Below are 25,795 nucleotides of genomic sequence, written 5' to 3'. Positions count from 1 at the left end.
TATTTATTTTTTTTATTGGAGTAGAGTTGCTTTACAATGTTGTGTTAGTTTCTGCTGTGCAGCAAAGTGAATCAGTTATATGTATACATATATCCACTCTTTTTTAGGTTTCTTTCCCAATTAGGTCACCACAAAGCACTGAGTAGAGTTCTCTGTGAGTACCCTTTTTTTAGATTCCACTTGTAGGTGATATCATATATTTGTCTTTCTCTGTCTGACTTACTTCACTCAGTGACATAGTGATTTATATTGGGGAAAACCTTGAAACTAGGAGACAAGAATTTTGAATTCTGGCCTTGGCTCTGCTACTAGCTGGTCTTCGATAAATCATTTAACTTCTCTAAATTTCAGTTACCTCATCTGTAAAATGAGGACATTGGATTGCATAGTCCCTGAGACATAAAAAGTAGGAGCTAAATATGTGATAATTATTATAAAGCTCTTACTGTTTTTAAGATGCTGATCCTTTATTATTCAGGATGGTCTGATGTTCAGCAAATAATTGAATAGACAAAGTTTTTAAATTTATTTGACCCTTTTAGTTATTTCCTCATTCAAACCAAGGGGTTCTTTTGCTGTATTCTGGTTGTTCTTCATTGCTTTTAATCAAACCTTTGTTAGATAGACTTGTTAGGGAAAATGTAGAGGCATTGTGCCTTCCTCTTATGAGAGTACCTTAATAACATTGCTATGTGTAAGCATACTGTATGAATAAATATTTATTTTCATAGAGCAATAATTTTCTAAAAAATAGGTGTCTATTAGTTTTAACTGGTTAGCCCAGGTTAAATTACTATTAATTGTTTTTTATATATATATATATATATATATATTTTTTTTTTTTTTTTTTTTGCGGTACGTGGGCTTCTCACTGTTGTGGCCTCTCCCGTTGCGGAGCACAGGCTCCGAACGTGCAGGCTCAGCGGCTATGGCTCACGGGCCTAGCTGCTCCGCGGCATGTGGGATCTTCCCAGACCGGGACACGAACCTGTGTCCCCTGCATCGGCAGGCGGACTCTCAACCACTGCACCACCAGGGAAGCCCTAATTGTTATATTTAACATATGTTAATCCATTACTTGATTAATGAATTATAAATGAATTTTTTTTTGGTTTAAGTTGATTTTATCAACTAAATGGTAGAGAGATTAAGAGCTTCTTTGTATTCTGGTTTTCATTTTCATATTCTTATTGCAAAGATCAATTAAATGTGTTGGCAAGAAAACACTGAAGAAAACTAGATTGTATATACTAATTAATAATGTCCTGTAACTGATGTAAACAAAGTTTATATCAGTGTTATGACACAATATATGAAAGAAAAGTACAATTTTTAGTTTATTTCTCATTTATTCATTTATAATAACTTTGCTCAAAGTTAAGCACATTATAAGAGGACAAAGAATGAATGTCAGATGGGTCTTCCTTCTCACAATTTTCTGGCTATTTTATAAAAACTAAACATATACACGTGAAATGGATTAATGACAATGCAACGGAGCATGTGATGGAAGTATATTGATTCGTCAAAATGAAATCTATAATAATTTAGGAGGTTATGAATAAACATTGACCCTGACATTTCTCTTTACCTCATTTCTTACATTTAGTCCCCAAATCCCATTCCTTCTAACTAAAAAGTATATCTGGTGTCTATCCATTTCCCTTCATTCCTACCGCCACCACTTTTGTTCAGGCCATCATTATCTCCTACCCCAAATTATATAACTTGTCTCTCTCCAGTTTTATTTTACTTCATTGATTCTCTACCATAGCCAGAATAATCTTAAACTACAAGAATGATTGTGTTGATAGATTACCATTCCCCTGAAGATTAAGTCCATACTCTTTAAATAGCTTCTGAAGAGTCCTGTGATTAGACCTTGGCTTACCCTTTTAGCCTCGTCTCTTCCCTGTGTCCTACTTAAACTTTATGGTCGAACCATGCTGTATTTAGCATTAGTTGAATATGATCTCCTCAGGATCTTCTCAGTTTTAACAGTACTTCCTTAGGAAGATCTTTTCTGATCCCTAGATTAGGGTCAGATGCCCTGCTATCACTCTTATATCACCTCTTAATTTTCTGTCATAGCAAAACATACTTGTTCAATTATCTGCTTTTGTGATGGCATATCTTATGTTGTCACAGATTTTCTAGCACAGTATCTGACACATAGAAGATGTTTAATATTTTCTACATGAAGAAATAAATATAGAAAGGGAGATAGATGTTAAGATAGCTCTTAAAGAATGAGTACCTATTTTGTTTACAAAAAGAGAGTAAATATTGCATATATAAATCATATTTGCCTACATATGATTTTCCATTCAGGTCTGTCATTGTATACATACAGCCAAAATACCAAACCCTTTGAACATGTGCAGTTAGAGGCAATAATTTCTCTAAGAGCATAATGTGGATCAGGCTACTAAATAAGACTAATTTCTTTCTACAAATAAAAATTGGATATATTTAAGGTATAATAATTTTCCCTAGATTTATTGAGATATAATTGACATATAACATTGTGTAAGTTTAAGGTGTACAACATGTTAATTTGATACACTTATATATTGCAAAATAATTACCACCATCGTGTAACTTTTAAGTATATAATACAATATTATTAACTATAATCACTATCCTGTTTAGATCTCTAGAACTTACTCATCTTATAACTGGAAGTTTGTACTTTTGACCAACATCTCCCTTATGCCCCTACCCCTCAGCCTCTTAAAGAAACCCAATTTTTAAGACCCATTTTGACTAGTCTCCATGATAATACAAATTATGCTCATATGCTCATCAAATGTTGTGAGTGGAAATTTATACTGGTTTGTAATTAGTCTACACTTACCTGAAACATTTTCTGTATAGCACTTTAGCTATCATTAAATTTCATTTAGTTTATATCACAGGTATATAAATAAAGCATTCATAGGTATATAAAGAAAATATCCATTAATTCAGGCTATACATAATGTGAAGAGTGTTTTAGGGTAGTATATTGTACTTGGTATCCCAATTTTGCATTCAATTAAATATATTATAATTTTAGTTTTATTTCTAAAACATAATCTTTTATCACATGGTAAAGAGAAAGTATTTACATTTATAATTTTAGAGGATATTGGTTTTCTATTATCAGATTACTTTATTAATCTTTAAATTCCTTGATTCTACTCTTTTGTGGAAAAGAAAGCATTACAAGAACCCTGATGAACACAAATAAGATGCAATGAAAAATCACAATAAAAATGCCAATAATATAGGTTTAATTCCTAGATTTAGATTTGACCATGCAGTTTTGGAATTTGATAATAGTATGTTGTCTTTTACATATTAGACTCTGTAGGAGATATTATACCTTTTATAATAGTGTAAAAGCTATTTTGATTTGAAGCATGTTGTTCTGAAGAATATGAAATATAAATGAAGTTCATGAGAAGTGAATATGCATTTACCTATTTATCTATCTACTGTTATACACAATTATCAAAGATTGCCAGAATAAAAACGCATCATTTTTAGGGACTTCCACTTTTGATGGGTTGGATGAGTGACGATACACATGGTTTGGAGGGAAGAGTCCTTTTTTAGAGTATAATTTTGCTTGTTAAATCATTAAAGCTTAGTTATATATGGAGAAAACTGCCTAATAACTATGAACTAACATGTTAACATGGCATTTGCAACAGATACATTAGACAATTAAATAGAATGTTGCTTATTTTTAAAGGAATGACAAAAAAATCAAACTTTCCTTGACATGTGAAATCTTTATATTATCAGAAGTGGGAAATCTGAAAGACGTGGTTCATTCTCTGTTTGGATGATGCAGAATTGCTCTAAGCAGTAAGCTTACTGTTTTCAGACAGCATTAGCAGCTTCAGCAAATACAACTGTGTCATCCTCCCTTAATACGCAGTGTTTGTAACTGCAAAGGGGAGATGATAAATAGCATATGAGATCTGATATCTTCATGATGACTTAAACAGATACTGATGGGCAGATCTGCTGTTTGATGTTTTCTTCACTAGCCTTGAAGATGCTGAGACATAGAGATGGCTGTGATTATCTTTTGTAAGACAGGAAATGCAATCTTTAGGGGTCTCTGGAAATAGAAAGGTTATGCAGTCTGGAACCTGTGAGCCTTTTCAATCTCTAAGTCATCAGGTATGACGTCATGAATTATGATTATACCATTAGATTGTAGAGTTATTGCTTTTTCTAGCTCTTAGTCATTTACAACATATTAATCAATGTAATTGTTTATTATTAGATTTTCCTTAGGATATTTGAACAAGTAATATTTATAGTACTAGACACCAATTAAACAATATGAATTTTAGAAATGTGTGTGTGTTTAAGTTTGTGTTTACTGTAGCTTTTTATGGGGAAGTGGGAGGTAAGGAAATAGATTCTTTGTATGTGATTAAGGGCAAGGTTTTGGGCTCTACAGATTTTTCCAGATTAAACCTGAATACAGTCAAATTGCATCTTTTATTTCAAATGATGAAAATAGCATAAATTATTCAAACTTATAAGGATACACCATAGCTAGCTGCTTGTATATAGTGACATATTAAAATTTTTTATCTGGGATTACTTAAGCATAGAAATAGATGTTGCTACCATTGTACTGTGCAACCACACAGCAACCCAAGTGTGATGAGCAGAATCATGTTTATCAGCATCTGAGCTGTTTTCCTGAAATTTGTATTTCAGTATCTAAACTGTTTTAGAAGGCATTACTTTTAATCATTTCTCAGATCTATTGAAATAATTATGCTCTTTGTCCTCTTAATGTAGAGATCTTCTAAGGTATTGCTTATAGATTAAAGTAGATGATAAATCTGTTTTTTGTTTTGGTTTGTTTTTTTACACAAATCTGGTGACATATAAGCCTGTTTAATGTTTTTGACCCAGAGATATTCTACATTTGTTTACTTTCATTTTCACAATGAAAAGACTTGACTACATTAAACATGTTAACTACAAAGAGTAAAAAATCATCACAGCAAAGAATTTGGATTTATATATCTATTTTATGCTGAAACTCTGCTATTTATTTTAAACCATTTTTCCCTATCACGTTTAGTTTTGTTTGTTATAGCATGTCCTCAGAATTACATGCTTGGGTAAGAAACTGTGCCTCTGTTTGACATTCAGATTTTGAAGGAAATTTATTGTATTTTTTTATGTTATAATATTTCTGCCTCAGTATTAGGGGACTTGGCAGATTCTTGACAAGGCATTCCATATTAAACGAGCAAAAAGAGAGAAAATGTTGCAGCATTTCTCAGCAGAAAGATAGTTTTGTCTTCGTGATTCCATAGCTTGACTAGAAGTTAATGGCTCATCAGGGTAAAGTGATGTATTAAATATGAATATATTTATCAAAAGACTGAAGTGGAAGTCTGAAACAGTGATTTGATTCAGTTAAGGGGTCAGTTTCTCCTTTTTAATTAAAAGCACACTAAAAATTATACCTACTGATATTGGCTATAATTTATATGTTATTCAGGCTACTTAGTCAGCTTAGATTCTTATTAGCAGGGAAGACTGCCATATTCTTAAGCTTGATTAGTTTTGGAATGATTTGAATATACCTTTTAGTTGCTACAAAACCTGTTTAATCTGTTAGAATTTATTTCCAGTATTTGCATGTATTAGTCACTATGAGTACATTCTGTTTCTTGGCATTGCTTTGGGATTCCTCTAGGTATTGGTTTCACAACATTCTGCTAGATTTTTCACTGTATTTGTGACCTTTCAAGAGAACCAAACCATAAAAATTCTTAGTTACCTTCTTCAGTGGCACTTAAATGAGGATATCTCAATAATTCTGTAAGGTGAAAAAAATTACTGTCTTAGAGTTATTTCTTTTACAAAGTGGAGAAAAATTTCTCCCTGTTGCTATGTCAAAATATATAACATTAAAAAGTTAAGATTGATTAAAATGTCACAGACATTTAATGTAATGTCAACCTTTTTCCTGTGCAGCAAGATGATCTTGACCTTTTGAATGGTGAAATTGATTGTACATCTGCTCAGTAACAATTGGTCATCTTCTTTTTGCAATGGTTGCCTCTATCTGTACCATTTTATACATGCGTTTCATTATATATTGTAGAGGTCTCTGAAGGTAAGCTGTCTGTAAACAACTATTTGAGTAATTTGAGTAATTGTGAAATATGATCATTTGCACAATACTGTATTTGGTGTGAGGAGAATACAGAAAAGAAAGAGTTGTTTCCTGCTTTCAAGATTATGAGAAAATGTACATAATGAGCTATGTTCACAGTTTGAATTGACTTTTCAGAAGTGGTATGCTACAGTCAGTTTTAATTTAATTTATAAATTGGTGAATCTTAGGATGAGTTAGGTATAATTCTTTTTATCCTCACGGAAATCTCTTGATATTAGAGAAATAAAAGATTGGGTCGAACTGTATAATCAAGCATTTTGTAATTTTGATAACTGCATTAACTTCTTTTATAACACATTAATTCTTTTATTAGGGCATTATAAACTGTGAATAAATAAAATAACATTGTACATTTTATAAGCCATAGTTTTCAATTTGAGAGTGAAGGGAGATCTAACCCATTGGCAGGAGGCAGAAGCAGGGACCCCAAGAATCAGCTCAAAACAGGGATGTGACCAATCCAGTATAATTCCAGGCTAGGCGTAGGTCATTATGTATTATGGAAGGGGGTTTTGATTTAGTAGGGAGTAAACTTTGGAAATAAGGAGTAACAAGCTTGGAGTGTTTAATGCTAGGTAGGTCATTTATGGAGTACTTTGAATAAACTGGGGAGGATAGGATTCACCTTAGGCTCTGAGGAAGAAGACTGGGAGGAGCTAGTAGGGAAGTAGACCTTAACCAGCTGGCTGTTAGACATCCAAGCGCTACTCTCTTCTCTTTCGTATCAGTGTGCTGGCTGAAAGTAGCAGGGAGGTGGGTAGAGCAGATGCAGAAACCTTGTTTCCCTAGAATCCTAGACTGGCGCATGCTGCTCAGTAGTGCCTGTTTTCTTGGATTAGAGCAATAGAAAATTGATTTACAAATTCTTCTGGTTTGTATAGTATGTTAGTTAAGCATCCAGACTTCCATGTTCACTAGGTTCAAATCTTAGCTACACCGCTTACCAGCTGTATGATCATGGGCAAGTTATTGAACCTTTCTGGGTGTCAGTTTCCTCAGATGTGATATAGGGATAGTAATGGTGCCTACCTCAAAGAGTTGTGAAGATCAAGCAAGTTAATGTATATAAAGTACCTCTAAGAGCACTGGTATATACTAAGCACATTACTGCCAACATTATTTATTGGCAGACATTATTTTGTACACTCTTAGAGCTAGGATGGGCTATTGGTAATGGTTGTCATGAATCTAATTTTGATCTCTCTTCTTCACTCTTCTTATCAAGTAAGAAATTCAGTCAAAAACACATGGTACACTGAAATAAAGATGGTTATAAAAATGCAAACAAGAAAAACATGCTACATCTGCCTAAATTCTAACATTGACTGACTATAAGAATTGTGACTTGATGAAAAATTTTGTTTAAAGTTTTTTTGCACCTGCTTACTAGCCTGATTTAAACTTCTATTAAGATCCTATGTGTATAGATCCTTTGCTTCCCTCTATTTTACCAACTACTTCATTAGAGGAAAATTACTGGGTCTTTGGGAAAACTTAACGGCAATGTCAGGTCTTCTTTAGTAACAGTTGGAGATTAAAATTAAGGAGTAAAATCAAGGTTTAAATAAAATAAACAAGTTATATAGCTTAGGTTTAATGATCTATTTTTTAAATCATAAAAAATGTCTTTGACAGAAACTTCACTGAAAATTATACTCAGCTTGTTTTAGTAATTTAAAAAATTATTATTTATTTATTTATTTATTTATTTATTTATTTATTTATTTATTTATGGCTGTGTTGGGTCTTCATTGCTGCACGCGGGCTTTTTCTAGTTGCCGTGAGCAGGGGCTACTCTTCATTGCACTGCGCGGGCTTCTCTTGTTGCAGAGCGCGGGCTCTAGAGCGCAGGCTCAGTAGTTGTGGTGCATGGGCTTAGTTGCTCCGTGGCATGTGGGATCTTCCCGGACCAGGGCTCAAATCCGTGTCCCCTGCATTGGCAGGCGGATTCTTAACCACTGTGCCACCGGGAAAGTCCCTAGTAATTTTATTTGTTAATGAAAATTTTTATTCTAGATGAAAGACTAAAATGAAATATGCTATAAATACAATGCTATATATGAATAAGACAATTCAAGTTCCTATTTAATAGAGTATACTATTTTGAAGTGCTGGTGTTATTTAACGTAAAAACATTAATTTGCTTAAAAATTGCCAAGCTCCTAAGTACGTGTGTAATTTGATATTTGGATGAAATCTAAATCTAAATCTTAAATAATCTTAAGTGTTACATTTTGTGACATTTTTGCATTTTAGTTCTCTTCTCTTGAGCAATTTTCTCAATGTGCGGCTACTTCCCCAAATTGGCACACAGTCAATCAAATCTCAGCACAATGCAATTTGTTAAAACAAACAAAAACCCAAACATACAAAACCCTACAGTGTTCCAGTAAGCACAGTACTGGGCAAGGATATAAAGACCAATGGGTCCCTGCCTTCAGGAATTCATAGGTAGAGAATTGTAAGCACTAAATACAAGTAACTATAACGGAATGTGGAAAGCAGTGAGTGCCACAGAGATTCAAAAGAGATATGAATGAAGCATAAATTATTCTGCTCTGAGTTCAGTGGGCAGAATATTTCAAGCTGAGCGGGGAGAGAAGAAGAGAAGCTAGATGGGGAGTTGGGGAAGAATGGTAAGGTAGCATCTGAGTTAGACCTTGAAAAGTGGCCAAGATAGGGAAAAGGCCATTTTGGGCAGAGGAAACAACATGAGTAAAAGTTGGGAGACAGAAAGCAAATAGTATGTTTGAGTAGTACAGAATAGTTCATTTTGGCTTATAACCTGTTGGGGTAATTCAAACTATCACAGGAAAGATTTGTTGGGACCAGATAATGCAGAATCTTGAGTGTTAGATTATGATTAGTAAACTGAGAACATTTCTGTGCTGAACTACTTATTCTTGGGAGAAAATAAAATAAAAAACAAAAGAACAGTACCTATATTTTGCAGTCATTTTCAGAGCTCTAACTCTCTTGAGACTTTGAAAATGAAAATTAAATTCCTGAGTAGATTTAGTAGTTAGTAGACAAGGTAGGGGGTAGAAGCAAAATGAAGGATTTTAATAAAATTCTCTATCAAAGTTGCACGTGAGAGCATTTCTCAGTGTATCCACAACCACTCAAAAGTCCTACATTTCAGATCCTAAGAGACCTCCTGCTTGTCCCTGATGTAAACTCTATTTTATTGGTAGGTAATCAGATTTAGCTTTGGCTTTATTTTTGACATTTCCTAGACCAAGGACAATCCAGAGGGATCATTTTAATACAATGAATATGCATGTCACTATGGTGAATATTTGGATAATAAGGACTTTGTCTTAGGAAAAATTGGAAGGAGAAATTGCTATTTATAACCATGGAAGTTAAAGGGATATTTAAGCTTTGCTCTTTGTTAATATAGCAATGATAAAGTGAACTGTCATTGCTAATACCTTTAATATCACCTTTAAATCTTCCACTCCACACACCAGAATTTAGTCAGTATTGTGTGAGGTTAGTAAAAAAGCTCGGTAACATCCAACAGCAGATTTCCTTTAGGTGTGACATCTGGGACGTGACTTTTGTTATCAGGAGGATGGAAATTGTGCATGGAAATTGTGAAAAAATTGGAACTGAATCCTCTCATTTAGTACATCATCCATATAAAGTGTGTCAGAAATAAACTAATGGAATTCCACAAGTGTGAGTAAAAATGAAACCAGACAGAATTGCTCTTCTGGCCCTTTATTTAGAGCAATAGCAGATCCATATAATTGAGAGTACTGTTTCTTTCTGTAGAAGTCTGCATTATTTGAAAAACCCATTTTTCTAGAAGTTCTTGTGAAGTTGTTTTTATTAATCCTGTGACTTCACATTGCCTGGGAAATAACCATACATATGGTAGGGGCCCAATAAGTTTTCAACACTTACTTTAAAATCATACATCCATTTCTGGGAGAAACTTTGGAGAACATTGGGCTTTGGGTTGCTTTAAAACTTTTAAACACTTTTTACCTTAGAAAACAGATAAAAGACATTTACTGAAATGATCCTTTCCTTATCCCAATCCTTTTTTAAAAATGATAATACAGGAATATAAGTAAGTTAAAAAGGTAATTGAATATTCTTTTATCAAACTTCTCTTTATAAAAGGCAACAGAACCTAGTTTCAATGAAGTACATTGCAAAATGTGCTGCATATAAATGGATACCATCTATTTCTAGCCATTCCTTTCTTTCAAATTTTATTCAAACTCATAATAATTTACTGAGTCTATTGTGTAGTATGGAGGGAGGCAGTAGAGCACAGTAGTTAAGAGCTCAAGTTAATAGAGCTGGATTTGCTTCCTTAGACCCCATATCCTCCACTTACAGACAGTATTTATTTCAGTAGTATTACCTCACCTCTCTTTCTCAATATAGTCATCTGTAAAATGAGGGTACTAATATGGTAATCTCTAGGCTTGTAATGAAAATCAATTGAATTAATGAATTAATGTAAGTAAATTGCTTCAAACAGTGACTATCTTAACAAATATTAGTTATTATAATTACTCCCCACTGGACTAGGTAAATTTGAGGAGAAAGCTACAAAAGATAAACAAGATATAAAACAAATCCACCCCTTCAAGGAATTTATGTTATAGTATATGTAAAGTATCACCTGTATATGTATATAAATATAAAATACATACACACACAAACACATACATATGTAGTACGTATGTATGTATACATACACACACATTATACTTTAATCATATACAGTATGCTAAAAAGAAACTAAACAACTTGCCTAAGATCAAAATTGCCAGCAAAGGATAGGATGATATGGGGTTTAAACCAGGAGGTCTAGCTGTACAGCTCTTTGCTCTTAACCACTGTGTTATACTGCTTAAGGTTATATACATTCAAATTAGATACTAGATAGCCTTGTATAAGTTAGTATATTCTGAATACCAGATTGAGATGAGAGACATCAAGATAAACTGAACGTGCTGTGGAAGACTTCATGTAAGAGGCGTGTTGACTTTCATCTGACACATTCTTTTTGATTTCTCTTCCACTACAAATAACATGTATAAAGTCTTTAGCACAGTTTCTACCATAGGTAATAAATAATAGTTGTTGTTATTATTGTCACAATCTTTCTGATAATTGCTTCTAAATCTCCCCTAATTGGTGCAATGTGCTGTTTGAAAACCATAAATCTAATCTATGCTCATGACTTAAATTACCCATCCGTGATTCTTAATTGTAATTATGCATCAAAATCAAATTTTTAAAAACATTGATGCCCCAGGCTTATTTCAGAAGTACTAAAAAAAGCCTATGGATTTTTAGCCCAGGCTTCTATATTTACAAAAAGCTTTCCAAGTGAATCTGATGGGCTGCCAAAATTGAGAAATGCTGCTTTACATGGTGGTGAATTGCAAATCTACATCTTAACCTCTATCTAGTGTTCCAGGCTGCATCTCTGCTCATTTGTCTCATCAATATCTCAAACTTGGTATGCCCCAAGCAAAACATTATTTTATCTTCCAAACCTCTTTGTCTTTCCTAGCATGATGACCTAGTAATAATTTTCAACTTTTTAATCCAACCATAGGTCCAATTACTCACTAAGTTATGCAGACTCTTTCTTCCAAGTAGTCCAAAATTTACCTTTTCTTTCCATTCCCCATTGTCTTGATCTCAGTGTAAGTTCGCGTTCATTTCTCACCTGGACTACTGTAGTCATTTCTTAATTGGTATTTCTTTTTTCTTCCCATTGCTCATCTCCAAAGCAACCTATTCACTCCTCAGCTACCAGAGTATTCTTTCTAAAATGGAAATCAAGAACAGGCATTTGCCTCCTTAAACTCATGCTAAGGCTCCCCATTACCTTCATGATAATTTTCAGAGTTCATATAATTGAGAACATACAATATTTATCTTTCCCTGTGTGACTTATTTCACTTAGCATAATGTCCTCAAGGTCCATCCATGTTGTTGCAGATGGCAGGATTTCCTTCTTTCTCATGGCTAAATAATATTCCACTACATTTATTTTATTCATTCATCTATTGAAGTACACTTAGGTTGTTCCCTTATTTTGGATATCGTCAATAATATGGCAATGAACATGGGAGTGCAGACATCTCTTTGAGATAGTTATTTTATTTCCTTCAAATACTTACCCAGAAGCGGTATTGCTAGATCATATGGTAGCTCTATTTTTAATTTTTTGAGGAATGAGGAAGTGACATTTAAACTTAGCCATTTTTAGTTAAACTTAGTCTAAATTCTACTAGTTAGAGAGAGACAGCCTCTCTCAAATCTTTTAAAATGCTGTTCTCTTTGCCTATAATGCCTTTGGTCCCTCATTTCTCTTGTTTTTGCCTGGCTGACTCTCTCTTACATCTCAAGATTTATTTAGATTAAGCATTACCTCCTTTTGAAACATCTCCTCATCTCTTCAGAGTGAATTGGGTGTTTTTTCTATATCTTCTTCTGGATCCTAGTATTTACCCGAAATGAAGCACAATACATGCTGTACTGAAGTCATTGATTTTCCTGTCTTGACTGTGAACTGCTTAAAGGCAAAGTTAGTGTCTTTTACTTTTTTCAAGCCAGCACTAATATTGTTCCTGGCACACTGTAACTACTTAATAAATTTTTGTTGAATATCAAAATGGGTAATGAGTATGAAATGTTCATGGAAACATATGGCCTAGGTCACTTTGGACACCATTAGGAATTCATAGTAGCTGAGGTGTATAAGCAGGATTGGACCAGACTTTGAAGTGTTTAAAAGTTAAATTAGGGAATTCTAGATTTTATACTTAACTAATATAATATCGTTGCAGTGTAGCATATTGATTAAGAGTATTGACTTGCCGGGACTTCCCTGGTGACACAGTGGTTAAGAATCGCTTGCCAGTGCAGGGAACATGGGTTCGATCCCTGGTCCGGGAAGATCCCACATGCGGCGGAGCAACTAAGCCCGTGAGCCACAACTACTGAGCCTGTGCTCTGGAGCCCGCAAGCCACCACTACTGAGCTTGTGTGCCACAACTACTGAAGCCCGTGCACCTAGGACCCGTGCTCGGCAACAAGAGAAGCCACGACAATGAGAAGCCCACGCACCACAAAGAAGAGTAGCCCCCGCTCGCCCCAACTAGAGAAAGCCCCTGCGCAGCAATGAAGACCCAGTGCAGCCAAATATAAATAAATAAATAAATATTAAAAATAAAAAAGAGTATTGACCGGCCTTCAAACCCTGCCTCTGCCTCTTAGTAGCTAAGGGTTCCTGGGAAAGTTTCTTAGCCTCTTTAAGTCTCAGAATATTCAACCGTTTTGAAGATTTTTAATGAGTAACAGTATGTAAAATTCTTGCACTGTACCTGGCAGGTTGTAAGCCTTACAATATTACTTATTATTATTATTGCAATTGTATGCAACATTGAGAAAAATCAGACAGCTAAGGGACTAACAGTTTCAGAATGTAGAGTTAAAATTATCCGATGATTGACCATTTAGCTGGCAATCAGAAAACTAGAATTTTAGTTCTAGTTCTATCTCTGCTATTGGCTTACTGTAAAGCTTGAAGGTATCTCAGTTTCCTCATACAAAAAAGTATGTTAATGCTTTTAATGTATGTTAATGCAAAAGTAATAGTGTTAATGCTTTCCTCACCAGGATGTTGTAATCATTTGAGATGTCTAAAGAAAATAAACTGTTAAATTATAAAGAGTGGGAATCTATATTCTTTGAAGTCGTTGATATCATCATGCTTTTGTACAAGCTATGCCATCATTTGCTTGGAATGCTCTTCTTATTCACCTTGATAATCCTGTTTTTCCTTTAAGACCCAGTTTAAGCATTAGTTACTGGGATTAGGTGGTCATTTATATATCCCTTAGAATGCTAAGCCTACTTCTGGTATAACATTTACCATGTATAGCATTTGAAAAAACACCTACTTGTATGTCTTCTCCCATAGAACGTAAAATTCTAGAAGGCAAGTGTGTCTTATAATTCGGTATTCCCACTGCTAGTACAGATTCTGGCACATGTTAAATTATTAGTAAATATTAACTCAAAGAATGGATTATGTTATATAAATTTAAGAATACTGAATTATGTTTTAAAGCAGCAAAAACGTTTCTGAAGCTCATTCGAAGGTTGTTTGCTGTGAACTGGAGATTAGAAAATGTGGTAATAGTTACAATGAACTATAATAATAGCAGAATAAATATTAACAGTAGAACAATAGCAAGAAGAAAATATTACCCTGGTAGATATTTTCTGAAAATATAGCAAAGATGAAGGAAAATCAGGAGACTTTAGGTATAACTACCAGGTAGAATACACCCAGCTACATTTCCTCTCTCCCAAAATCCTATTAAAGAGAAAATTAATGGTATTTCTAACCTTTTCTTTATACCAAAACTAAATTAGGGTGGGGAAAATGGGAGAGGAAAAAAAACAGTGACAAAATTTTGTGAGCAAAAAAGCAGAAGGAAAATGTCAAGTGACTTGGCTAACTGAGAAAACAGAATTGTAAACTAGCATTGGCAAAAGCTGAGAACCAACACAATTTATACTGAAGCATCCTGAAAGGCACCAGATACCTCTCAAAGAGAGAATCAAGCTACTAAAGTAAAAAGTATTGAATTAAAATTCAGTCACATTTCCGGATCATCTTTCTCCTTTACTTCGGTCAACTAGACAAATATCCCACCTCTACTCTAGCAGTAGACTGGAGAGGAGAAACGTCCGGAGCCTGTGCTCCGCAAAGGGAGAGGCCACAACAGTGAGAGGCCCGCGTACGGAGAAAAAAAAAAAAAGAGGCCAATGTTTTTTTGGATTTGATATCAAAAACAAAGGTAACAAAAGCAAAAATAAACAAGTGGAACTACATCAAATTAAAAGGCTGCTTCATAGCAAAGGAAACCATCAACAAAATGAAGAGGCAACCTACTGAATGGGAGAAAATATTTGCATATCATATATCTGATAAGGGGTTAATATCTAAAATATGTAAAGAACTCATACAACTCAATAGCAAAAAGACAATCCTATTAAAAAATGGGCAGAGCACCTGAATAGACATTTTTTCCAAAGAAAATATGTGGACAGCCAACAGGTACATAAAAAGATGCTCATTAATTATCAGGGAAATGCAAATGAAAACCACAATGAGACATCACCTCACACCTGTTAGAATGGCTGTTATCAAAAAGCCAAGAAATGACAAGTGTTTGAGAGGGTGTGGAGAAAAGGGAACCCCTATGCGCTGTTGGTGGGAATGTAAATTGGGGCAGCCACTATTGAGACTCCTCAAAAAGAGAACTACCAAATGATCCAGCAATTACACTTCTGGGTATTTATCCAAAGAAAACAAAAGCACTAACTCAAAAAGATATATATCTATATAGATAAATATATATAGATCTATCTATCTATCTATCTATCTATCTATCTATCTATCTATATATCTCCATCCTAATGTTCATTGCAGTGTTATTTACAATAGCCAAGATATGGAAACAATCTAAGTGTTCATTGACAGATGAACAGATAAAGAAAATGTGGTGTATGTATTGTATAGGCAGTGGAATATTATTCAACCATAAAAAAGAATGAAATGAACTCTTGCCATTTGCAACAACATGGGTGGAACTTGAGGGCATTATGCTAAGTGAAATAAGTCAGACAGAAAGACAAATACCATATGATTCAATAACGAATTAATTTTACATATATAATTATTTTTATTTACAATCCCTATTTTGCATATGAGGCACAAAAAACTTGCGCAAAGTCACATGGCTAAGTAAGTAGTAAGTACCATAACTGGATATGAACTCTGGAGGTCTGGTTTTAGAGATTTCCTTAGGCACCACTCTGCTTCCTCTTATCTTAGTGCCTATTGATAGCATGAATTTAATAAATGAGAGCTGTTTATAGTATAAGACTAGCTATAAATTAGTTTTGGCTGTTTCTTTTAGATACTAAGTAGAGGAGGAGATGAATCAAATATATTTCTTTTTTTTTAAATTGTGATACAACTTTTACATAGTATTTTCAAACTTGCAAAATAATACACCATGTTTTCATGGATATTTACATATGTGGTAAAAGTGTAAAAACATACATGGAGATAACGTGCATACTGGCTATTTTTTATGCATCTTTATTGGAGTATAATTGCTTTACAATGTTGTGTTCATTTCTGCTGTACAACAAAGTGAATCAGCTATATGCATACATATATCCCCACATCCCCTCCCTCTTGAGCCTCCCTCCCACCCTCCCCTCCCTATCCCACCCCTCTAGGGCGTCACAAACACCAGGCTGATCTCCCTGTGCTATGCAGCAGCTTCCCACTATCTATTTTACATTTGGTAGTGTATATATGTCAATGCTACTCTCTCACTATGTCCCAGCCTCCACTTCCTGCCCTGTGTCCTCAAGTCTGTTCTCAACATTGTCATCTTTATTCCTGCCCTACCACTAGGTTCATCAGTACCATTTTTCTAGATTCCATATATATGCGTTAGCATACGGTATTTGTTTTCCTCTTTCTGAATTACTTCACTCTGTATGACAGACTCTAGGTTCATCCACCTCACTACAAATAATTTCGTTCCCTTTTATGGCTGAGTAATATTCCATTGTATACATGTGCCACATCTTCTTTATCCATTCATCTGTCGATGGACATTTAGTTTGTTTCCATGTTCTGGCTATTGAAAATAGTGCTGCAATGAATATTGTGGCAAATGTATTTTTTTGAATTATGGTTTTCTCAGGGTATATGCCTGAGTAGTGGTATTGCTAGGTCATATGGTAGTTCTATTTTTAGTTTTTTAAGGAACCTCCATACTGTTTTCCGTAGTGACTGTATCAATTTACATTCCCATCAACAGTGCAAGAGGGTTCCCTTTTCTTCACACCCTCCAGCATTTTTTTTTTTTTTATTTTTTTTTTTTTTTTTTTTTTTTTTTGTGGTACGCTGACCTCTCACTGTTGTGGTCTCTCCCGTTGTGGAGCACAGGCTCTGGACGCACAGGCTCAACGGCCATGGCTCACGGGCCTAGCCGCTCCACGGCATGTGGGATCTTCCCAGACCGGAGCACGAACCCGTGTCCCCTGCACCGGCAGGCGGACTCTCAATCACTGCACCACCAGGGAAGCCCTGTTTCTAGATTTTTTTGATGGTGGCCATTCTGACCAGTGTGAGGTGATACCTCAGTGTGGTTTTGATTTGTATTTCTCTGATGATTAACATTGTTGAGCATCTTTTCATGTGTTTGTTGGCCATTTGTATGCCTTCTTTGGAGAAATGTCTATTTAGGTCTTCCACAATAAACCTAATGTCTATTTAGGTTTAATAGACATTAAACCTGTCTATTTAGGTCTTCCACAATAAACCTAATGTCTATTTAGGTTTAATAGACATTAAACCTAAATGTCTATTTAGGTTTTTGGATTGGGTTGTTTGATTTTTTGATATTGAGCTGCATGAGCTGCTTGTATATTTTGGAGATTAATCCTTTGTCAGTTGCTTCATTTGCAAATATTTTCTCCCATTCTGGGTGTTGTCTTTTCGTCTTGTTTATGGTTTCCTTTGCTGGGCAAAAGCCTTTAAGTTTCATTAGGTCCCATTTATTTAGTTTTGTTTTTATTTCCATTACTTTAGCAGGTGGGTTAAAAAGGATCTTGCTGTGATTTATGTCATAGAGTGTTCTGCCAATGTTTTCCTCTAAGAGTTTTATAGTGTCTGGCCTTACATTTAGGTCTTTAACCCATATTGGTTTACTTTTGTTTTGTATGGTGTTAGGAAGTGTTCTTTAATCCATACTGAGTTTATTTTTGTTTGTATGGTGTTAGGAAGTGTTCTAATTTCATTCTTTTACATGTAGCTGTCCAGTTTTCTCAGCACCACTTATTGAAGAAGCTGTCTTTTCTCCACTGTATATTGTTGCCTCCTTTATCAAAGATAAGGTGATCATATGTGCATGGGTTTATTTCTGGGCTTTCTATCCTGTTCCATTGATCTATATTTCTATTTTTGTGCCATTACCATACTGTCTTGATTATTGTAGCTTTGTAGTATAGTCTGAAGTCAGGGAGCCTGATACCTCCAGCTCCGTTTTTCTTTCTCAAGATTGCTTTGGCTATTTGGAGTCTTTTGTGTTTCCATACAGATTGTAAAATTTTTTGTTCTAGTTCTGTGAAAAATGCCATTGGTAATTTGATAGGGATTGCATTGAATCTGTAGATTGCTTTGGGGAGCATCATCATTTTCACAATGTTGATTCTTCCAATCAAAGAACATGGTATATCTCTCCATCTGTTTGTATAATCTTTAATTTCTTTCATCAGTGTCTTATAGTTTTCTGCATACAGGTCTTTTGCCTCCTTAGGCAGGTTTATTCCTGGGTAATTTTTCTTTTTGTTGCAATGGTAAATGGGAGTGTTTCCTTAATTTCTCTTTCTGATCTTTTGTTGTTAGTGTATAGGAAAGCAAGAGATTTCTGTGCATTCTTTTTATATCCTGCTGCTTTACCAAATTCATTGATTAGCTCTAGTAGTTTTCTGGTGACATCTTTAGGATTTTCTACATATAGTAAGTACCATGTTATCTGTGAACAGTGATAGTTTTACTTCTTCTTTTCCGATGTGGATTCTTTTTATTTCTTTTTTCTTTGCTGGTTGCCATGGTGAAAACTTCCAAAACTATGTTGAGTAATAGTGGTGAGAATGGGCAACCTTGTCTTGTTCCTGATCTTAGAGGAAATGCTTTCAGTGTTTTACCATTCAGCATGATGTTGGCTGTGGGTTTGTCATATATGGCCTTATGTTGAGGTAGGTTCCCTCCATGCCCACTTTCTGGAGAGTTTTTTTCATAAATATGTGTTAAGTTTTGTCAAAAACTTTTTCTGCGTCTATTGAGATTATCATATGGTTTTTATCCTTCAATTTGTTAATATGGTGTATCACATTGATGGATTTGCATATATTGAAGAATCCTTGCATTCCTGGGGTAAACCCCACTTGATCATGGTGTATGGTCCTTTTAATATGCTGTTGGATTCATTTGCTAGTATTTTTTTCAGGACTTTTGCATCTATGTTCATCAGTGATGTTGGCCTGTAATTTTCTTTTTTGTGACATCTTTGTCTGGTTTTGGTATCAGGGTGATGGTGGCCACATAGAATGAGTCTGGGAGTGTTCCTCCCTCTGCTATATTTTGGAAGAGTTTGAGAAGGATAGGTGTTAGTTCTTCTCTAAATTCCTGTTAAAATTCGCTTGTGAAGCCATCTGGCCCTGCACTTTTGTTTGTTGGAAGATTTTAAATCAGAGCTTCAATTTCAATGCTTCTGATTGGTCTGTTCATATTTTCTGTTTCTTCCTGGTTCGTCTTGGAAGGTTGTACTTTTCTAAGAATTTGTCCATTTCTTCCAGGTTGTCCATTTTATTGTCATATAGTTGCTTGTAGTAGTCTCTCATGATCCTTTGTATTTCTTTGATATCAGTTGTTGCTTCTCCTTTTTCTTTTCTAATTCTGTTGATTTGAGTCTTCTCCCTTTTTTCCTGATGTGTCTGGCCAATGGTTTATCAATTTTGTTTATCTTCTAAAAGAACCAACTTTTAGTTTTTTTGATATTTGCTATTTTTTCCTTCATTTCATTTTCATTTATTTCTCATCTGACCTTTAGGATTTCTTTCCTTCTGCTAACTTTGGGGTGTTTTTTGTTGCTGTTCTTCTTTCTCTAATTGTTTTAGGTGTAAGGTTATGCTGTTTATTTGAGATTTTTCTTATTTCCTGAGGTAGGATTGTATTGCTATAAACTTCCCTCTTTGAACTGCTTTTGCTGCATCCCTTAGGTTTGGGTCTACGTGTTTTCATTGTCATTTGTTTCTAGGTATTTTTTGATTTCCTCTTTGATTTTTTTTAGTGATCTCTTGGTTATTTATTAGTGTGTTGTTTAGCCTTCATGTGTTTGTAGTTTTTACAGTTTTTTTTTTTCTGTAATTGATATCTAGTCTCATAGCATTGTGGTCAGAAAAGATGCTTGATACAATTTCAGTTTACCTAGGCATAGTTTGTGACCCAAGATGTGATCTATCCTGGAGAATGTTCCTCAAGAATGTGCACTTGAGAAGAAAGTGTATTCTGTTGCTTTTGGATGGAACGTCCTATAAATATCAATTAAGTCCATCTGGTCTACTGTGTCATTTAACGCTTGTGTTTCCTTACTTATTTTCTGTTTGGATGTTCTGTCCATTGGTGTAAGTGGGGTGTTAAAGTCTCCTAATATTATTGTGTTACTGTCAATTTCCCCTTTTATTCCTGTTAGCATTTGCCTTAGATATAGTGGTGCTCGTATGTTGGGTGCATAAATATTTACAAGTGTTATATATTCTTCTTGGATTGATCCTTTGATCATTATGTAGTGTCCTTCCTTGTCTCTTATAAGAGTCTTTAATTTAAATTCTATTTTGTCTGATATGAGTATTGCTACTCCAGCTTTCTTTTGATTTCCGTTTGCATGGAGCATCTTTTTCCATCCCCTCACTTTCAGTCTGTATGTGTCCCTAGGTCTGAAGTGGGTCTCTTGTAGATAGCATATATAGGGGTCTTGTTTTTGTATCCATTCAGCCAGTTTGTGTCTTTTGTTTGGAGCATTTAATCCATTCACATTCAAGGTAATTATCAATATGTATGTTCCTGTTACCATTTTTTTAACTGCCTTGGGTTTGTTTTTATAGGTCATTTGTTTGTCTTGTGTTTCCTGCCTAGAGAAGTTCCTTTAGCATTTGTTGTAGAGCTGGTTTCGTGGTGCTGAATTCTCTTAACTTTTGCCTGTCTGTAAAGCTGTTGATTTTTCTGTTGAATCTGAATGAGATCCTTGCTGGGTAGAGTAATCTTTGTTGTAAATTTTTCCCTTTCATCATTTTAAATATATCCTTCCACTCCCTTCTGGCCTGCAGAGTTTCTGCTGAAAAACCAGCTGATAAATTTATGGGCATTCCCTTGTATATTATCTGTTGCTTTTCCCTTGCTGCTTTTAATACTTTTTCTTTGTATTTAATTTTTGATAGTTTGATTAATATGTGCTTCAGTGTGTTTCTCCTTGGGTTTATCCTGTATGGGACTCTCTGCGCTTCCTGGACTTGACTGACTATTTCCTTTCCCATGTTATTGAAGTTTTCAACTATAATCTCGTCAAATATTTTCTCAGACCTTTCTCTTTCTCTTCATCTTCTGGGACCCCTATAATTCAAATGTTGGTGTGTTTAATGTTGTCCCAGAGGTCTCTGAGACTGTCTTCAATTCTTTTCTGTCTTTTTTCTTTATTCTGCTCATTGGCAGTTATTTCCACCATTCTATCTCCCAGGTCATTTGTTCGTTCTTCTGCCTCAGTTATTCTGCTATTGTTTCCTTCTAGAGTATTTTTAATTTCAGTTATTGTGTTGTTCATCACTATTTGTTTGTTCTTTAGTTCTTCTAGGCCCTTGTTAATTGCTTCTTGTATTTTCTCCATTCTATTTCTGAGATTTTGGATCATCTTTACTATCATTACTCTGAATTCTTTTTCAGGTAGACTGCCTATTTTCTCTTCATTTGTTTGGTCTAGTGGGTTTTTACCTTGCTCCTTCATCTGCTGCTTATTTCTCTGTTTTCTCACTTTGTTTAATTACTGTGTTTGGAGTCTCCTTTCTGCAGGCTGCAGGGTCATAGTTCCTCTACTTCTGTTGTCTGTCCCCAGTGGGTGAGGTTGGTGCAGTGGCTTGTGTAGGCTTCCTGGTGGAGGTGACAGATGCCTGTGTGCTGGCAGGTGGATTTGGATCTTGTCCCTCTGATGAGCAGGAATGCATCTGGTGGTGTATTTTGGGGTGTCTGTGAGCTTAGTATGACTTTAGGCAGCCTGTCTGCTAATGGGTGGCATTGTGTTCCTGTCTTGCTAATTGTTTGGCATGAGATGTCCAGCACTGGAGCTTGCTGGCTGCTGGGTGGAGCCAAGTCTTAGTGTTGAGACGAAGACCTCTGGGAGAGCACTCACCAATTAATTTTCCACAGGGCCGGGAGTTCTTTGGTGGCCTGATGTCCTGGACTCAGCTCTCCCACCTTGGAGGCTCAGGCCCAACCCCTGGGCAGAGCTCCAATACCCTGCAAGCCACATGGCACGGAAGAAAAGGAAGCAGGAAAAACAAAACAAAAATCCCAAACAAACGAACAGACAAAACCCCAAGACAAATGGCAAAAGCAAAAATAAACAGACAAAATCACACAAAGAAAGATACACACACACACTCAAAAAAAGAAAAGAAAAAAAAAGAGAGAGAGAGAAAACAAAGAAGAAGAGAGCAACCATACCAATAAACAAACCCCAAAATGAAAACAAACACTAAACTAACAAAAACATAAAACCAGAAATAAATCAAATGCAGAATCACATATATTTCTAATAATTGGCATTTGGTTCTTCTAAGGAGTGGAAAAAATTCTCACATCTCAGTTATACACAAATTTAATTCAGATAATAGATAGCTTTTGGTTTTGTGAAGGAAATAAATAATTGAGGAAATTTCAGAAGTTATCCATCAAAAGTTTTATATATATTTTTACAACTTTTCTTTTTTCCTCATTTCCCATTTCAAATTTAATTCCATATTTTCCATGTTTAAGATTTTTAATTTTCTTTCTCTATGTCCCTTGAATTTTGACATAATTAGAAATTTAAGAGCACAGATTTTTTTTTGGTTTGGTTTTGTCCTTTTTTAGATTTAAAGGGGAAAGTAAATAAAGTGGCGCTTCTCCTTTCCCTCTCCACATTTTTGACATGTGTATAATTAGGAAAATTGCTTTGCGTAGAGTTACTATTAAATGTAATAGAAGTTAATTTTTTTAGTAAATTGCATGACTACTCAGATTTCTATCACTTTACTAATGATATGATAAAATATATCACTAATAAACAATCACTGAGGCTAAAGAAAAAAATTATAGAACTGCTTAGACTTGCTTACTTTACTTTTTACATTATTTAAACACTATACTTTTTGTAGCTTAAGCATATACCTGAAGTATCTATTTTCACTGCTTGTTATCATTGAAGTTCATCTTCTAATGTTTTATTACTTACTCCTCAGAACAATTTTAGTTATGTAAAAATATCGTGAAATTCCCTTGTTTATTTAATCCATAATGCTTTACAAATATCATTTTATTATTCCTACTCTCTGACTTGATTTGTTTGATTTACTTATATTAGAAAACTCCTTTCTTTCTTAAGTTTGCAAATTATTGAATATTCAAGTCCAATTCACCTATAAATCATTAAACTACAGACACTTTGGGCTTATTTCAGTTTAAATAACTCATATAATTGACTATTGTGTATGTAGGCCAACTCAGAACTGTCCTAATTTGTGACGGGAAGGTTAAATACTTGTGCAGTACTCTAATTTTGTAGATTCTTAACAAAGTTGAAAAGAACAAGCATTTATGCACAATGGAAAGGTTAAAAATTGACAATTTTACTTAAAAATGTATCTGTATACTTTTATTCCCTTCCTATAATTGATACTTATGTCTCCTACAAGTCCATAGTATCTCAGTAAAAATATCAGGAATGGAAAAGTGTATTAATATATGGAAGGATTATAAATGTTATTATAATTCATTTTTATAATGTAAGCTGAAGTACAGATAGGTACTTAATACAGACAAAAATGACCCTTACACTGAAGTAGAAAACAATTGAATATAAAAAAATTCAAGTATTGTACAACTGGAAAGGATCTTAGATATCATGAAGTAATGTTTAAATTCATCTTATGTTTATTTTATTTTTATTTTGTTATGTCCTTCAGTTTCTTAGCTCAGGATTCCTTCTTGCATCTCATACATTGTTTCTGGGATCACTCTATTTCTTTCTGAAATATATACTTAGAAGTTCCTTTAGAAATGATGCCTTAGTGATAAATTATCTCAGTTTCTGTTTGTCTGAAGTGCCTTTCTTGAATGATAGCTTAGCTTACCTCTAGATTAAAAATTATTTTTTCTTAGTATCCTGAAGATATTATTTTACTGTCTTCTGGCTTCTATTTTTGTCATTCCTTTGTAGGTGTAATCTCTTTCTTTTTCCTTGCTGCTTTAAAAATGTGCCATTCTGCATTTTCACATGATATGTCTATGTGTGAATTGTCTTTTTTTTGTGTGGTACACGGGCCTCTCACTGTTGTGGCCTCTCCCACTGTGGAACACAGGCTCTGGACGCGCAGGCTCAGCGGCCATGGTTCACGGGCCTAGCCGCTCCACGGCATGTGGGATCTTTCCAGACCAGGGCACGAACCCGTGTCCCCTGCATTGGCAGGCGGACTCTCAACCACTGCGTCACCAGAGAAGCCCCTGAACTGTCTTTTAATTATACTGTTTGTGATTACTGAATCTGAGGATTCATGTCTTCTATCAATTCTGGAAAAATTTTCACCTATTATTTTCAAGCAGTACTTCTCCCTTATTTTCTCTATTCTCATCTTCTAGAACTCCAGTTACATACATGTTAGACTTTATCATATTATCCTTCATTTAAAAATTATCTATTTCATATTTTTCACATTGTTATTCTGTGATATATTCTGTATAATTTTTCAGATATTTTCCCCAGTTCCTTAATTCTTGTCTCTCCAGCCCACTGTTTTACCTGCTCATGGAGTTTTAAATTTTAAGAATATTATCTATATAATTATTATTTCTCCACTTTCTAGAAATTCTAGTTTTTGCACATCAGGATTTTTTATCCTGTCCCAGGTTTTAGGAGACGTTTTCTTTCTAGGCATTTGCATTGTAATGAGAACCAAATTAGTAGTCCTGCTCTCGTTCTACTAATGTCTTTTTCCGTTATTCAGATAAATAGGTTTTTTTCTTGATATTTATGCCCAAACTACCACTTTGTCCCCTTGTCTGCCTTGCAAAGATACATTGGTCTTTTAAAAATCAACTGAAGTGTCTCTTTTAATGGAGTTTTTACTGACTTTCTTGGAGAAAAATAATAATCTTTATGATTGAGTTTCACCTGTATGAATTTCTTTCATGATACCATTGTACCTAACATGAAGCCTATAAACTCTTTGAGGGAAGGAGCTAGGTCTTACTGATTTTTGTGGCTCTGATAGTACAAATAATAATATAAATAACAATGTTATAATTAACATTTATTAAGAACTTAATACATGCTTGGCAAACTCAAGAACTTTACATATGTTAATAAATCACTTGAGATGCAGAGAGATTACATAAAATGGGGAAGTCACACAGCTAGGAATTAATTGAAACAGGACTTAAATCCAGGAGGTATGTGGCCCCACATACGAACCCTCAGTGTTTATCCAATACTGCCTTTATGTTGACCTCCTAAAGGGAGCATCAGCAGCAGAAGGACAGGTTATACCACCAAAACTTGTACTTGAGCTCCAAACAAGATCATGGGGATGTGGCAGATGCTTAGGGAAGGACACAGCAGAACAAATAAGGAAGGCCTACAAAGACAGGTGGAGCCTCGTAGGGCATTTTACATGCAAGCAATATGAACAGAGTAG

General features: G+C 34.7%; 1 protein-coding gene across 14 annotated transcripts in view; it reads left to right on the top strand.

Annotated features, from left to right (window-relative positions):
* Window positions 1-25,795, top strand: part of SLC4A10 (solute carrier family 4 member 10) — a 309,415-nt gene that overhangs the window by 81,013 nt on the left and 202,607 nt on the right. For 5 of the 14 annotated variants that reach the window (XM_027129959.1, XM_027129928.1, XM_027129950.1 and 2 more), the window contains exon 2: window positions 4,041-4,176. The exons of the other annotated variants lie outside the window; for them this stretch is intronic. In XM_027129959.1, coding sequence (XP_026985760.1) covers window positions 4,096-4,176 — 81 coding nt within the window. In that variant the 5' untranslated portion in view covers window positions 4,041-4,095. The remainder of the gene's footprint in view (window positions 1-4,040; window positions 4,177-25,795) is intronic. 14 annotated transcript variants of the gene reach the window in all.

Source organism: Aethalodelphis obliquidens, unplaced genomic scaffold (genome assembly GCF_003676395.1).
Source record: "Aethalodelphis obliquidens isolate GAN/ISIS:26980383/991018 unplaced genomic scaffold, ASM367639v1 scaffold2, whole genome shotgun sequence".
NCBI lineage: Eukaryota > Metazoa > Chordata > Mammalia > Artiodactyla > Delphinidae > Aethalodelphis > Aethalodelphis obliquidens.
Note: the sequence above shows the minus strand (reverse complement) of the source record. Positions and strands in the feature narration are given on the sequence as shown.